This window comes from Thamnophis elegans, chromosome 12 (assembly GCF_009769535.1).
Source record: "Thamnophis elegans isolate rThaEle1 chromosome 12, rThaEle1.pri, whole genome shotgun sequence".
NCBI lineage: Eukaryota > Metazoa > Chordata > Lepidosauria > Squamata > Colubridae > Thamnophis > Thamnophis elegans.
The window spans coordinates 29,806,699-29,820,313 of record NC_045552.1 but is presented as its reverse complement, the minus strand read 5'-3'; the positions used below and the strand labels follow the sequence as shown (position 1 = coordinate 29,820,313).

General features: G+C 44.9%; 2 protein-coding genes across 3 annotated transcripts in view; both read left to right on the top strand.

Annotated features, from left to right (window-relative positions):
* The first annotated feature begins 302 nt into the window (after positions 1 to 302).
* On the top strand, positions 303 to 7,793 carry IQCC (IQ motif containing C). 2 transcript variants are annotated; one of them, XM_032228421.1, is made up of 5 exons: positions 303 to 641; positions 1,634 to 1,777; positions 6,033 to 6,351; positions 6,592 to 6,710; positions 7,103 to 7,793. In XM_032228421.1, the coding sequence occupies exons 1-5, from the start codon at positions 546 to 548 to the stop codon at positions 7,139 to 7,141; spliced, it is 717 nt and encodes a 238-aa protein (XP_032084312.1). In that variant the 5' UTR covers positions 303 to 545; the 3' UTR covers positions 7,142 to 7,793. The 2 variants fall into 2 exon arrangements, with proteins under 2 accessions (XP_032084312.1, XP_032084314.1); XM_032228423.1 differs by having other exon boundaries at positions 307 to 578; positions 7,103 to 7,364.
* Positions 7,794 to 8,076: 283 nt separating this feature from the next.
* Positions 8,077 to 13,615, top strand: part of DCDC2B (doublecortin domain containing 2B) — a 46,188-nt gene continuing 40,649 nt past the window's right edge. Inside the window, exons 1-3 of the mRNA XM_032228158.1 lie at positions 8,077 to 9,507; positions 11,691 to 11,748; positions 13,001 to 13,077. Coding sequence (XP_032084049.1) covers positions 8,906 to 9,507; positions 11,691 to 11,748; positions 13,001 to 13,077 — 737 coding nt within the window. The 5' untranslated portion in view covers positions 8,077 to 8,905. The remainder of the gene's footprint in view (positions 9,508 to 11,690; positions 11,749 to 13,000; positions 13,078 to 13,615) is intronic.

Genomic DNA, 13,615 nt, shown 5'->3' with positions numbered 1-13,615 from the left:
TCCCAGAGTTCCTGAGGCAGCTATGCTGATGAGGGAATCCTGGGAGTTGAAGTCCACAAGTCAAAAGGGGCTACAGTTCCCCAGCCATTGCAAAATGAAGCTTTTTTTGATCATTTCTTTATTTTCATGGCTAGGAACGCCGACAGGGGGTGGGGTGGGGAACGGGACACGAAGGGATCGGCAGGCGTTGGAGCGTTGCTGGCGGGGGAAGCCTGGCGCTCGAAGTCCCCCCAAGCAGTCTCGGCCTTCTGGCGGGACGTCGCGCAGTGAAGACGTCAAACGCAGCCGACAACCCGTCGCCCACCTGACTGAGGGGATCGACCCCTCACGCTCCCCCGTTTTAGCCCAAAGAACCTGGCCAATCGGGGGCTGGGTTGGGCAAACAGTGTTTCTGTGGACGCCCCGCTGGGAATGATGGGACCTGGAACTCAACGTAGCTGGAAAGCGGACCCCCCCCCCCCGCAAACAGCCTCTGGCCGTGGGGTGGCGCGAGGCGTTCTTTGCTGACGTCATCAGGGGGCGCGGTCGCCGTAGCTCGCAGCGGGATGAGGGAGGCGGGGGCGGTGGTGCGGCTGCAGGTGGGTCGAAGCGGAGGAGGGGGTCGGTGGGCAGAAACCCCGGAAGGGCCGCCTCGGACCAGGGTAAAGCGGTGTTTCGAAGCCGCCTCAGAGCCGTCGAGAGAGAGGGGGGGGGTTGCCGAGGAGCTCCGAGCGAAAGGCAGCGCTGTGTGGCGCCGGGAGGGCCGCGTTGGTTCTTACGGCGGGGCCCTCGGTGCCGCCCCCTCCCCGCGTCCCTCCAGCCCTTGGCCCGGGAGACAGAGGCTCGGAGAGCAGCGCCCGCCCCTGACCGCGCCTACGAGTCCCCGGGGTGGAAAAGAAGGCGGCCTCTTGGCCTCTGCTACTTTGCCCCGGGATTTGAGGGAACTCTTTTGGGGAAGGTCTTTGTTTCAGCACAGGCAGTTCTGGACTTATAACCATTCATTTAGTGACCGAAGATACAATAGCATTGAAAAAATGACTTAAGGCCGTTTTTCAGAGTTACGACGGCTGCGGCACTCTCATGGTCATGTGATGAAAGTTCAGTCGCTTGGCAACCAGTGTATATGAGGGTTGTAGCGTCCTGGGGTCACATGATCCCCTTTTGCGACCTTCTGACAAGCAAAGTCAACAGGGGAGCCAGATTCACTTAACAAACTAACAACCAGTGATTCACTTAACAAGGGGAGCAAGGAAGGTTGTAAAATGGGGCAAAACTCATTGAACGACTGTCTTGCTTAGCAGTGGGGATTTCAGGGGGTCAATTGTGATTGTAAGTCAAGGACTACTTGTAGTAGAAACTGTGAGGAGTTAAAAGGTTCAGATAATGGGTTCTGGGCTTCCTTCCTCGTCCTCTGTATTTCCTGCAATTGGAATGGGCACAGGTAAGTGCTGACTTCCTCCTTGCCCTCGCTCCCCTGTCAAAGGGCAGCTGGATGAACAAGATGTGAGGGAGAAAAATCACCTGTTAAATGTCTCCCTATCAGCTCCTGTAATATTGGAAAAACTCGATCTGTGCTGCCTTGTTCTACTGTATGCCAGGACTGGTTATTTCTATGCAGCTGTGATTGTACTTTTAAAAATTTGTTCCCTTTTAGGCTGTTGTCAGGGGTTACCTGATCAGGAAAAGGCTTCAAAGCATAAGGAGTAAGTATGAGAGCATCATCAAGGAAATTGAAGGAGACTTGGATTGGGTCCAGTGGACTGGCCATTTCTTCCCAAGACCAGCGTTTCTCTCAAAGGTATTCCTGTTGATAGGCTCAACTCTTAGCAGAAGTGGGATATCAAATCTTTTTTGAATTGCTCCAGAGGGGAATTAAAGGTCTAGTTAAGGCATCAGTGAGTTCTAGTTTTACCTTAAGCATGAAAACCATCTAGATCAGTGTTTTTCAACCTTTTTTGTGCAAAGGCACACTTTTTTCACGAAAAAAATCACGAGGCACACCACCATTAGAAAATGTTAAAAATATTTAACTCTGTGCCTATATTGACTATATCTTCTCAATTTACAATTATCTCAATTTGCAATTGTCTTTTGTGAAGTATAAATCAATTTATCAATTTAAAATCCACTCTCTTGAGATTATACTTTCTAGAATGCTAGCATCCATCCAAGGGTATGAGGTAGGTATTACCTAGTTCCTCACTCATTATTCCAAAACTGAAAGCTAACAACAGCATCATTGAAGTATAGGAACAGTATTGGGAGAGGACCAATTGAGGGCATTCAAAATCTTGGAACTGTTTTGCATGAGTATAGCCTGTGCTTTAGCTTCGGAGCCATCCTACAGGAGCGAGTCCAGTGAATTTGACGGGGGGGGAGCAAAGCTGCTCCCTGAGGCGCCGCAGGGAAGAGGCGGCAGAGGTGGGTGATCGCGGGAGAAACTGCGCTTGGGGCGGCGGGGCTTGGGCTCCCTTTCCGAGGCAGCGCAGGGAAGAGAGCAGCGTCTGCGCTGCTTTTGCTGGAGGTGGGGGAGCGCATGGGAGTCCTGCGGTCTTCTGCCTTTCAGGGTTCAGGGCGAGGCTCGTGCGCAGAGTTGCCCCTTTGGGCTCGCGTTCATCGCGGAAGGTCTCCCGTTCCAGCTTTGCGATTTCCCCCTTCCCGAGTTTGCCTTGAACCTTGCCCCTTCCTCCCTTCCTCCCTTCCCGGGACGAGAAGAGCCCCGTCGGCTTGTCTGGGCCAAAATCTGCCTGCGGGAGGGTGACGGGAACGGGGAGGAGGAGGAGACATAGCTAGGAAAGCGGGGGTGCTGGCTTTGTTCCTCTTGCTTTGCGTTCAATCTCCTTGTCCTGATTTCTCTGCCGGGAAATAAGCCCGGAGGAGCCAGGTACAAGTCAACGGGCATTTGCGTGGTGCCGCGAACGCGATCCTGGAATCCCCGGCTGGGGTTGTCAAGCAGACCAATCTGCAGCGCTCCAGAAACGGCGGGCTTATTGGGGGAAGCAGTGGTTTTTTTTGGAAGTGAATGGCCTCAAAACCTGCGGAATTCAACAAGTCTTGTTTTGAAGAGCTCCGCTGAAAACACCCGGCGGGTGTTTTTCCCACGGCACACCTTACACTATGTCACGGCACACTAGTGTGCCGCGGCACAGTGGTTGAAAAACACTGATCTAGATCAGCAGTCCCCAAATTTTGCAGCTTGGCTGCCTGGCTTGGTTGGTAGGGGAGGGGAACTGGGCCATGCAAACATGCAAATGCACACACAGCTCAACTGTGTGCTGGCCCAGTGTGGCTCGTGGCCTTGTTGCAAATATGCCATGGCCTGGTAGTGGGCTAGGGGTTGGGGACCCCTGATCTAGATAACTATTTTTCAGTCTGCCCTGTTTTCTTTTTTTATAATGCACTATAATCTGCATTTGATAATATATGAATGAAAAAGCTCACGAGGACTTGAGGATTTGGCTAGAAATAATCCAGTATGCCCATTTGTTTTTCCAGCTGATCTATGGTTGTTTAGTGTAATGCCTAATAGGAGAGCTGGAATTTAGCCAGGTAAAGAGGAATGCAAGTCTCCCCCAGACTCCATGGAGTGTTATAACAAAACTAACAGTCTGGTGACATTCAGTATAGAGAATGCTGCCTTTGCTTATCATATAAATGTTTGCTTTTTTTTGGAGGGGAGGGGCTGAAGTTACGACGAAACGGTGTGCGATCTCAATGCTCTGAGATCGTAGTCGACACTTTTATCAGTGGGGGTCCCAACGGACCTAAACCATCCCAAAGAGATGGTGAATAGGAAGATTACATCTTGCTGATCTCGGGGATATCGCAAAATCCCTGAAAAAAGCAAGAGAAGATCTTCAAGCCGGTGATAAAAAACCCAGCCACACAGGCTGACAAAGTCAGGGCAGCTACAAAACGGAACGATGTGGAAAAAGAAAGTGTTTCCAGCTGGTGAGGAATTTTTATTGTTCTAAAAAAAAGGGACTGCCTATAAAACTTAAAAACCAATTTAAATCAAAGAATAGAAGAACTTAGCGGCGAATGTGAATTTTGGAATGCTTTTGGATAGTGGTTATCTTACTTTCTAAATGTTATTTACATGGATTGAATCTAAGCAAACCTTTTTCAAATGGAGGGATTAAGTTTTCTTCTTCTAACCTTTCTTTGTGACTCTCTGTAAGCTACAGATTATTTTTTTCCTCTTTTATTGTTGTGGGTATTTTTTTTAAAACTCATTTAAAGATTGGATTTCTTTGTCTAATTTGATATACAATATACAATATGCAATATGCAATATGCAATATACAATATACAAATATACAAATATACAAATATACATATATACATATATACATATATACATATATATATATATATATATATATATATATATATATATATATATATATATATATTAAAAAGCTGCAATATAAATATATATAAAATCCTCACCCTGGAGGCTGATCGGAGCTTTTGTAGAAGAGGAAGAAAAAATTAAAGAATCTATGGACTATGAAATCCTATCTGCAAAATATTTGATAACACTGCTGTCAGCCTCTGCTTTGCTGTTGCTTCAGCTGCCATGAAACGGGGAGGGGGGGGAATGGTATTTGGGAGGGGTTACTCATTGTGCTGGAGGAAGGTTCTGGAGTTCACCGGTTGATGAACGCATGCGTGGGAGTTTCCCGCCAGGACTAACGGCACCGACATTCCATCTTCATGATGCCTTTTGAAGTTATCTCGCACCTGACACTTGGGAGAATTATGATTGGACTGTAACTGTGATGCCAAGGGGTGGGGAATGGGGTATTCTATATATCAATCGCTTTTGCGCCTAAATATTCAGATTTCGCTTCGCTATGCCTTTAATCATTTTTAATTAGTAAAAAGTACACTTGATTTCCACACATGGAGTCTCATGGTCTTTCTTTCCTAATTATTTAATGGAGAGGTGCTGACAACTGCTGACAATTAAAGACAAGCTCAACAAGGAAACAGAAGGAGGGCATCAAGAGTACATGAGAGATCTTACAAACAAGGAGTTACTAAGAGGAGTCCATACAGATTTGATTAACAGGATGTTTGGAGGACTGGTTCCAAAAATGGCAGAAGATATGAGATTGTTTTGTTACTGGAAAGATACAGGTTAATAGATGGAAGAATATAATTTAAAACTAGCTAAACCTAGTTAAATTTAGTAACAATACGTACAGTTAAATAAAAAATTGATGATAGTAATGTATACAATGTGTAGTGTTATGATAAGCAATATTTGGATATGAAAATTGAATGATACCCGTGGAGGGAAGGCTAGAAATCCTTTTGGATTATATATAAAGGTTAGTAATAATAACAATAAAAAATCTAAATTAGACACAGTTAAGTTTTGATTATTGGGGGAAAATGTTATGATATAGGATATAGTCAAATAAAGGATAATGATGATTATATATATATGTATGGGTATAATATAAGGAAACTGATGTAAATTGTAAACAGTGATTTAGAAAAAAGGATTAGAAAATTTTGTTATTAAATATTATGGATGTTTAGCTAGAATAGGATATAAGAATTTAGTTTTAATGGAGGATTTTATAAATAAGTAAATGAAATGCCAGTATGTGGTTATGTATTAAATTTTGGTATATTTTATGATGAAGGACGTTTAAACAACCATAGTCAAATAAAAGTGGAGGTATGATGATGGTAATACGTATAAACATCTGAGTTAAGATATTAGAGTTAATATGAATTATACTTGACGGTGGAAGAGATGCACAAAAGCCTTTTGTAACCAACTGATACACTTTCTACAGTATGTAAAGAAGGAGGATTTGTATGTTTGTTTTGAAAATAAAATAAAAATAAATAAATGTTTGCTTTTTGTTTGATGTGTAATAGGATGTGCAGTGCTCTGTGCAACACAGAGCTGCACATTCAACTTGAAAATATCTTGCTCTGTACATAATGATCATTCTCTTTTTAAAGGTAATCTTTTTATTTTATATTATTGTTTTATATTAATGAATTTTATTTTTATGTTTTATTTACAGTCTGCCAAGAAATCAATAAAGCAATTCAACAGAGAAGAGGTTAAAATTGACAAGCCACAAAAACAGGATGCACAATATTTTCAAGAGGTATCACAGTCTAGACAAATGTGTGACTTTGAGATGCAGTTTCCAAGCCGACTACTGGCTGAGGTGACAGCCGAACCCAAGATCGGTGAGGTAGGACAGCAAGCTGTGGATGCTCAGTCTGGGAATGCCTGCAGCCTGCCAGGAGAAAACGAGGAAGGTGGGGAACCCAGCAACACCTCATCTGATTGGAGCAGCACAGTTCTGTGGATGGAATCTCCCAGGATGAGCCACGGTAAGTTAGGCTCTGGAAGAAACCCTGGACTTTGGTAAACTGGGAGGCAGTTACTACATCTGTACATCCAAGTCCTGGATAGCATCGATTTTCTTCCTAACAACTTTACAGAAGCAGATTGTGTGTGTGTGTGTGTGTGTGTGTGTGTGTGTGTGTGTGTATAAATAGACGGTTGCCTTGCCTGGCTTGAGGAGAGAGAGACAATCTTATTTCTGACCATTTTGTTCTTTTCTTCCCCAGAGTCTCATTTCCCCAGAGCACCGGAAATGCCCAGAGGGATGCCTGGCCTGCAGAACTACCGCAAGCACCTGGCTATGGAGCTACTCTGGCTGCAACAAGCAATTGCCAGCCGTAAGAATGTAAGGATGCTGCCTTTGGGTTGCTTGCCAGACTTTTGCCTTGGGGAGCAGCCATAACCCAAATGCCAGCTGATCTGACACAGTTCTATGATCACCGCTTCTTCTATAAGCTGATAGTTGGCATGGGGAGGAGAGGTATTTCAGCATTGTCCCGGGCTTGGGCAAAAGCAGGTGGCCTTGACAGGATCCCTCGGGGTGTGGAAGAGCGTGCATCTTTAAAATACAGAGTTGTACTAGTAGATGCATTGGACAGGGGTTAAAACTATCAAGGGAAGGACTCATGGTCTCCTTTGGAATATAGTGATTTGTATAATTTTATTAGGATAGCTGATGTAGATTTCGTCTGCTTTCATTTGTTTTTATTTCCTTTTTATTTTTATCATCCCTCATAGTATTTGATCCTAAGACAGAGATTGGGGAAACCAGCTTGAGAGCTCACATATGATCTTTTCACACTGAACTGGAGGCTGACACTTTGACCCGCTACCACCAGAAAGGAAGCAAGGGGCTGCAGGCAAGATGTCCACTGTGTTTCCTTAGAGAGGCCACATCCTGAAGTCACCATTGAGATTTGCAAAAGGAACTGTAAAAACTGGAGGCTGCAAAATGTTTTCAAGGCTGGCAGATTTTTGGGAATTGCAATTGGTGGAGCAACATCAGTTTTATCAGCATTTGCAAAGCTACGGTAGCTAGTGATCAGTGGGCCATGGAAGCTGTTGCCTGTGTGGGCCTTTTTTCCCCATCAGTTATATTAGAGCAGCTTTGACCAGAAAGTTTTCAATTCCTGGAGATTATTCCAGGGTCCCATATTTTAGCTGGAACCAATTTCCTTCACATTTCCTTTTTGTGGCTACTGGTTTGATTATTCTTAAAGTTTTTACTGCATGGTTGTTTTTGCTATTTTGCTGGCTTGTTTTTGTTTTAAATTTGGATGCGCTCTATTAATAAATTATTATGAAATTAAATAAAACATTTTCCCCCATGCTTCATTTTTGGCCCATGACTATAAAATTAGGCAATATTCCACATTTTTCAATTGTGCTAGGCAGTATGAACCTGCCAGAGACATTACGGGTATTTCTCAATTTACAATCACAATTGGGATCAATTCCGTTGCTAAGCAAGGTGGTAGTTAAATAAGTCATGCCTGATTTTAAGACCTTTTTGACATGGTTGTTAAGTAAATTACTGCAGTTATTAAGTGAATCACATGGTTGTTGAGGAAATCCAGCTTCGCTGTTGACTTAGTTTGTTGGAAAGGTGCAGTTTTATTGTGTGGAATTCTGGGAGTTGGAGTCCAGATGTCTTTTTTTTTTTTTTTACCCACGTCCCTAAGGTCAGCAAGACGTATTCTTCCTGTTCACCGTCTCTTTGGGACGGTTTAGGTCCGATTGGACCACCCAGTGGCAAAAGTATTGGCTGCGGTCTCGGAGCATCCAGACTGCACGTCCATATCGTCGCAACGTTGGCTCCTCCTCCTGGAGTCCAGATGTCTTAAAGATGCTGAAGTTGAGAAACATTGCTCTAAATTAAACAAGACAGTAGCAATACTGTAGTGTGATTTTAAGCCAAAGATCCTCGGGGTGGATTACATTAGTTCAACAAAAGACAGCCCCATCCCTGCAAGCTTGAACATTAAAAGAGAGAAAGCAAAAGAAGGCATTTAAAGAGAGAAGCTCTCCAAATGGAACTAGCAACAGAGTCAGGAGTAATAACGTCTCTGGTCAGTCTCATAATCTTTAGTTTTTTAAGGGGATTTGGGAAACTGCTGGATCTGCAATGAATATGTTGAACAGTTGGGGCCAAGAACGGAGAAGGGACCCCGACACACTGGGCAATGTTGCTTTGTTATGGTTTTAATGTCCTTCCAAATCCACTTGTGGGTTTTACAGTATCTGCAAAACAGATTTGCATTTTACGTGAGCTGCTCACCACAACCTCAGAGTCATTTAGTAGCGCTTGCATTTCCACCCTAGTGGCAGCCCAAGGCTGCTCATCGTGCCTGGGTGGGATGTGAAATGCCCACTGACTGGAAAGTGCTTCACTCTGCATTGTGGGATTTATTATGATTTATTCCCAAGGAGTCTCCTTTGATTGGGGCAACCCTGGCTTAATTCCCAGCATGTGCCCTGGATCGAGCCAAGGCAGAAGAGTAGAGAGGAGCATGTTATTGTCTTTGTAGTCCCACCTTCATTATGGCACGACCTCTGATCTCATGGACAGCGGAGCTGACATCTCTGCTTCCAGGACTGAGGGGATATCTTTCTAGAAACTGGCTCCTCATACCTCCACAAAAGAGGAGTTTCTGCCACAGACACACCCGAATCTTTCACCAAGTGGAGGGCACTCCCTCTCTTTCCTTGTTGAACCGGTACTATGGAAACGGCATAGTTCTCCTCTCAGAAGGCAACTTGGCACACTCAGAAGAGCGCTGCTGTTTGGCTGCAGAAGCCCCCAAGGTGCCCCTCTGCCAGGGAGCTTTCTCAGACAAGCAGCCTGGGGTCTGCAGTCCAGGAGAGATGGTCTCAGGTACGGTGGCAGTGGCACCCCTTGCCAAGAATGTGGTGGTCTTTCGCAATGGGGACCCCTTTTTCCTGGGCCGGAAATTTGTTGTGAGCCAACGCCGGTTCCTGACTTTTGACGCCTTTTTGAATGAGGTGACCAGCACTATCCAAGCCCCCGTGGCCATTAGGAGCATCTACACACCTCGAGAGGGTCATCGCATTGCGGAGCTGAGTGAGCTGCAGAACGGGTGCCGATACGTGGCTGCAGGTTTTGAGCGGTTCAAAAGACTTGAGTAAGTAACCTCATCCAATCCATTTTTATTACAGTCATACAAACTTAAAAGTATATATAAGTCATCAGGGGCAAGATGAAAATCTAAAAAAAGAGGCCTAGGAGTTTAACATAGAAATGAAAATGTAAAAGTAAAATAAATGAAAATGTACTAGATTACAGGTACCTAAATGTGGTAAGCTCACTTTGGTTCATAATGATGGTTATGTTAAAGCACAATAATCATTTGACGAAGTTTGACCCTGATAGTGCTGAATGATGTAGCAGGGTGAATATCCCAGAGCAGCAGAGGTGTACAATTGTTCTGGGTGTCCTTGTAGAAAGTAGCTCAAATGCCTCTGCAGGGTGAGCACCAGAGGAACCTACCCTCTTTCTCTGCATCCAGAGCTGCAGAGGCCTTGCCACTTAAAGCCAGAGGTGCCTTCCTCAACGACTCTGCGGTCAGAATGGAGGCCCTTCTATGCTAGCAACTGCCAATGCAGGGGATGTGGGGGTGGGTGAGGAGGCAGAAGACCAATTCACTGGCAGGAAAGTTCAAGGTAAAGTTGTGGATTCCTTAGAGGTTGTGGCAGAATGTGAGCCTGTGGGTGGGGCAGGGAGAGACCCTTCCAAGGCCCAGAGTTCCAGGGGAAGCCGAGCCAAGCCAAGAGCCAATCTGACCCTGGCAGGGGAACCAAAGCACATTCTCAGCAATTTACTTCCCTTTCCCCTTGCAGTCAAAGACCTGAGTCAAAGCAGAAGAGGCAGCCTGAGCATCTCTTGAAGCTCTGGGCCCTTCTCTAGAACTGGGCCTTCAAGGGAGGACGAGAGCCCTTGAATTATAACAACAGCAACCACCTGATGTCAGTCCTCAAGCAGCCCTTGTCCTTGTGGGAGGAGTATCAGAGGGCTCTTCTCGGCACCCAGCACTCAAGCCAATGTGTAAATTGCGACGATACCTGGTAGCTTCTCCAGCACAAGATTCAAATGGGCTTTGTTTAAAGAAGAAAGTCACAGCTCTGTAGAATGCCTGGAATAGTGCAGAGAAGGACTCCCCGTGGCGGAATCCTTCATAGATCTTGGGACTTCAAGTCTGGAATTTGGAGTTTAGAGAATTCATAGCCCCCATACTGTACGTCTGGAAACCTAGGTTGGGAAAAGCTGCAGTAGAAAGGTTCTATTTTTGTGGGGTTTTCTGGCATTTGACTTGAGGTTTTGAGGACAACACCTCCCATTAAATCTCATGTGGTTCGCCTGTCTCAAGACGACTGCCCTGAGTCTCTTCACTGGTTGCACCAGGAGCCTCTGGCTTTGTTTTCAAAAAAATGAGAAAAGTTTGAACTTCTGCCCCTTGGACATCTTTCTCTAACCAGCCTCCAGAGGGCCATTTTTGGGCTTGCCAGCCGGCACAAACCAACTCCTGCAGCGGGTGCCTAATTGACGAAAGTTAAGGAATATCGGCCTCACAACCATCTCTTAGCTACAGTGTGGGATTAGTTACTGTCTTACTGTGCAGAATTTTGGGGTTGGCTGCCTTTGGCTGGTCAATTGTTTGAACTGTCAGAAACATTATTGAAATTATAAGTTTGGGGATAGCGGGTGGTGGAACTCTGCTTCTTACTTCAAGGATGCATCACATGTACAACTCATCTTATTTCTAGAGAAGGCAGTTTTATTGGGGCAGATGAATTAAAGATAAATTCAAACTCTTCTTTGAATTAAAGATGAGTTGAAGGGCCACCACACTTTGTCTTCTCTGGTTGACCCAACTCAGTGTTTCCCAATCTTGGCAGCTTGAAATATGTGGACTTCAACTCCCAGCATGGCTGGTTGGGAAATTCTGGGAGTTGAAGTCCACACAACTTTCCTCTTTTCTTCTCTAAAAGGCATCTGGAGCATATCTAATGACACGGGAGGTGATGGAAGTTGCACTCTAACCCATATCCATGGCAAAGAATATCTTGGTAGTTTGACTGGGAAACACCTCTTAAGAGGTACTTTGCCACACTCTTTGGCCATTTCCAGAGATGTGAATGTGTCAGCCTGTTGTAACAACCAGGGATTATGGAATTTGAAGTCTGCAGCATTCATGGAAGAAATAGTTGGCTGTAGAAGTGGGGGAGTCTGCTTTGAACCCAAAACTCCCCAGCACAGTCCCTTGAATCGGCTCAGTGGCTCATTTTCTTCCCAAATCATTTTTGACAGCTATGCAAATCCTGGAATGAAGCAACTGAACAAGCACCAGGAAAAAAATGGAGCCCAGGTGAGTCAGTGGTCATGGGTGGGCCAAAACTGATTTCACAATGGAAGAGTCCAGTTCTGTTTTAGAAAGTTCCTAGGATGAGCAGATTTTATGGAGTACTGGCCATTAGGCAATTAAAAGTTCGCTTTGGCTTACAACCATAATTGGGATCAGAATTTCTGTTGCTAAATAAGATGCTTCTTAAGTGTCCCACCCCCTTTACGACCTTTTTTCCACAGTTGTTATGCAAATCATTACAATCGCTAAGTGAATCACATGGTCATTAAACAAATCAGCTGCCCCCACCAAGTTTGCTTGTGGGAAGCCATCTGGGAAGATTGTAAATGGCAACCATGTGGCCAGTTGCCAAACACCCAAATGTTGATCACATGACCATGGGGATGCTGTGGTGATTGTAAGTTTAAGTACCCTTGTAAGGCATTTTTTTCAGTGTTGTTGTAACTTTCAGCAGACACTAAAGGAATGGTTGTAAGTCAAGGACTATGTATAACCATAATGAATGTTTGCTTGCAGAATGTTGTGTGTAATAATTGTCTCACCTCCCTCCAAGGTGCTAAATGCTTTGCTACCCAAACTTAGAACAAAGAGGCAGCCATGTCACATTCTGGGGTGGAATGGGACAACTTGCTGTGGCCGACTCACCACAGCCATCTCTCTGCGTGCAACTCATCATAGGACAACTTGCCCTGGGACAATTCAACGTGGGGTAACTCGAGAGAGGGACCAGTAGAATTGTAGCTCACCCCATCCTCGAGGACTTCTAGCCTGAGGAGGTTCACAGCTAAGGCAAGACAAGGCCCACTGCAATTCACTGGTCCCTCTCTTGAGTCACCCCCCATTGAAATTCCCAGTGGCCTCCCACAGTGATTTGGCCATGGTGAGTTGTCCTAGACCCTTCTGAGGGCTCTTCAAAGAAATACTTGCAAATGCAGAGGGCTCAACTACCAGGAGAAGCTTTTGATCCAGAGGCCTTCTGGCTACTGTCAAAACTTTGTATTATGTACCAATGTATTAAAAGCAGCCTAAAAGAGGGTATTCTGCCTAAGGAGACAGGGGCAAGCGAGGCTCTTCTAAGCCTCAAGCAAATTGGGCTTGGACTTTGGAGCTGGCTGGGGAATTCTGGGAGTTGAAGTCCATGCATCTTAAAGGCGCTAAGGTTAAGAAACATAGTGCTAGAACCTACAAAGGACAGATGATGATGTGTTATTGTTGCTGCTATTGCTGATGATTATGATGATGTTTTGGCATTCAGAATTATCCAGGTATTCCTCTGAAGATGATGGCTACTGTAAGATGGAAGCGGCAAACAAACCTTCCTTGTGTTATCTAGTAAGTGACTTTCCTGTCCTTGGAAATCCCTCTCGGATTAGGGAAGGAAGAAATGGGGAAGCTCAGGGAAAGAGCTTTGGTCCAGAGGTTAAGATAGCAGGCTGGAAACCAAAGACAGTGAGTTCTACTCTTGCCTTAACCATGAAAGCTGGCTAGGTGACTTTGGGCTCTCCACTTTCTCTCAGCCTGACCCATAGAGGAGTTGTGGAGAAAAAGAGTAGGAGGAAGTAGTATTAGGTATCTTAGCTGCCTTGAATTACTTTAAAATAATAAAGGTGGGATAAAAATCTGATAAAGAAATAAACAACTAACTAAAGATAGAATTGGCACTGCTCTTTGTCTCTGAAGTTTGTTCAATTTATATCCCCAGGACCTCCATCCTTAGTGTCTCCAACAGCCCTGGAAGGAGGCAGTGCTGAAGGAGGGGAAAGTTCTCAGCAGAGGGCCTTCCCAGTCTTAATATGGCCCTTAATGCCAGAAATGCTTTTCCTGATAAGAAAAAAGATGGGCAAAGTGATTGGAAAATACAGGCAGGGTT

Excerpts from the sequence above, each read along its gene's own strand:
- IQCC (XM_032228421.1), top strand. The coding sequence starts at position 546 with ATGAGGGAGGCGGGGGCGGTGGTGCGGCTGCAGGTGGGTCGAAGCGGA. Across the intron at positions 1,778-6,032 it reads GACCAGCGTTTCTCTCAAAG|TCTGCCAAGAAATCAATAAA; the intron begins GTATTCCTGTTG and ends TTTTATTTACAG. Across the intron at positions 6,352-6,591 it reads ATCTCCCAGGATGAGCCACG|AGTCTCATTTCCCCAGAGCA; the intron begins GTAAGTTAGGCT and ends TTTCTTCCCCAG.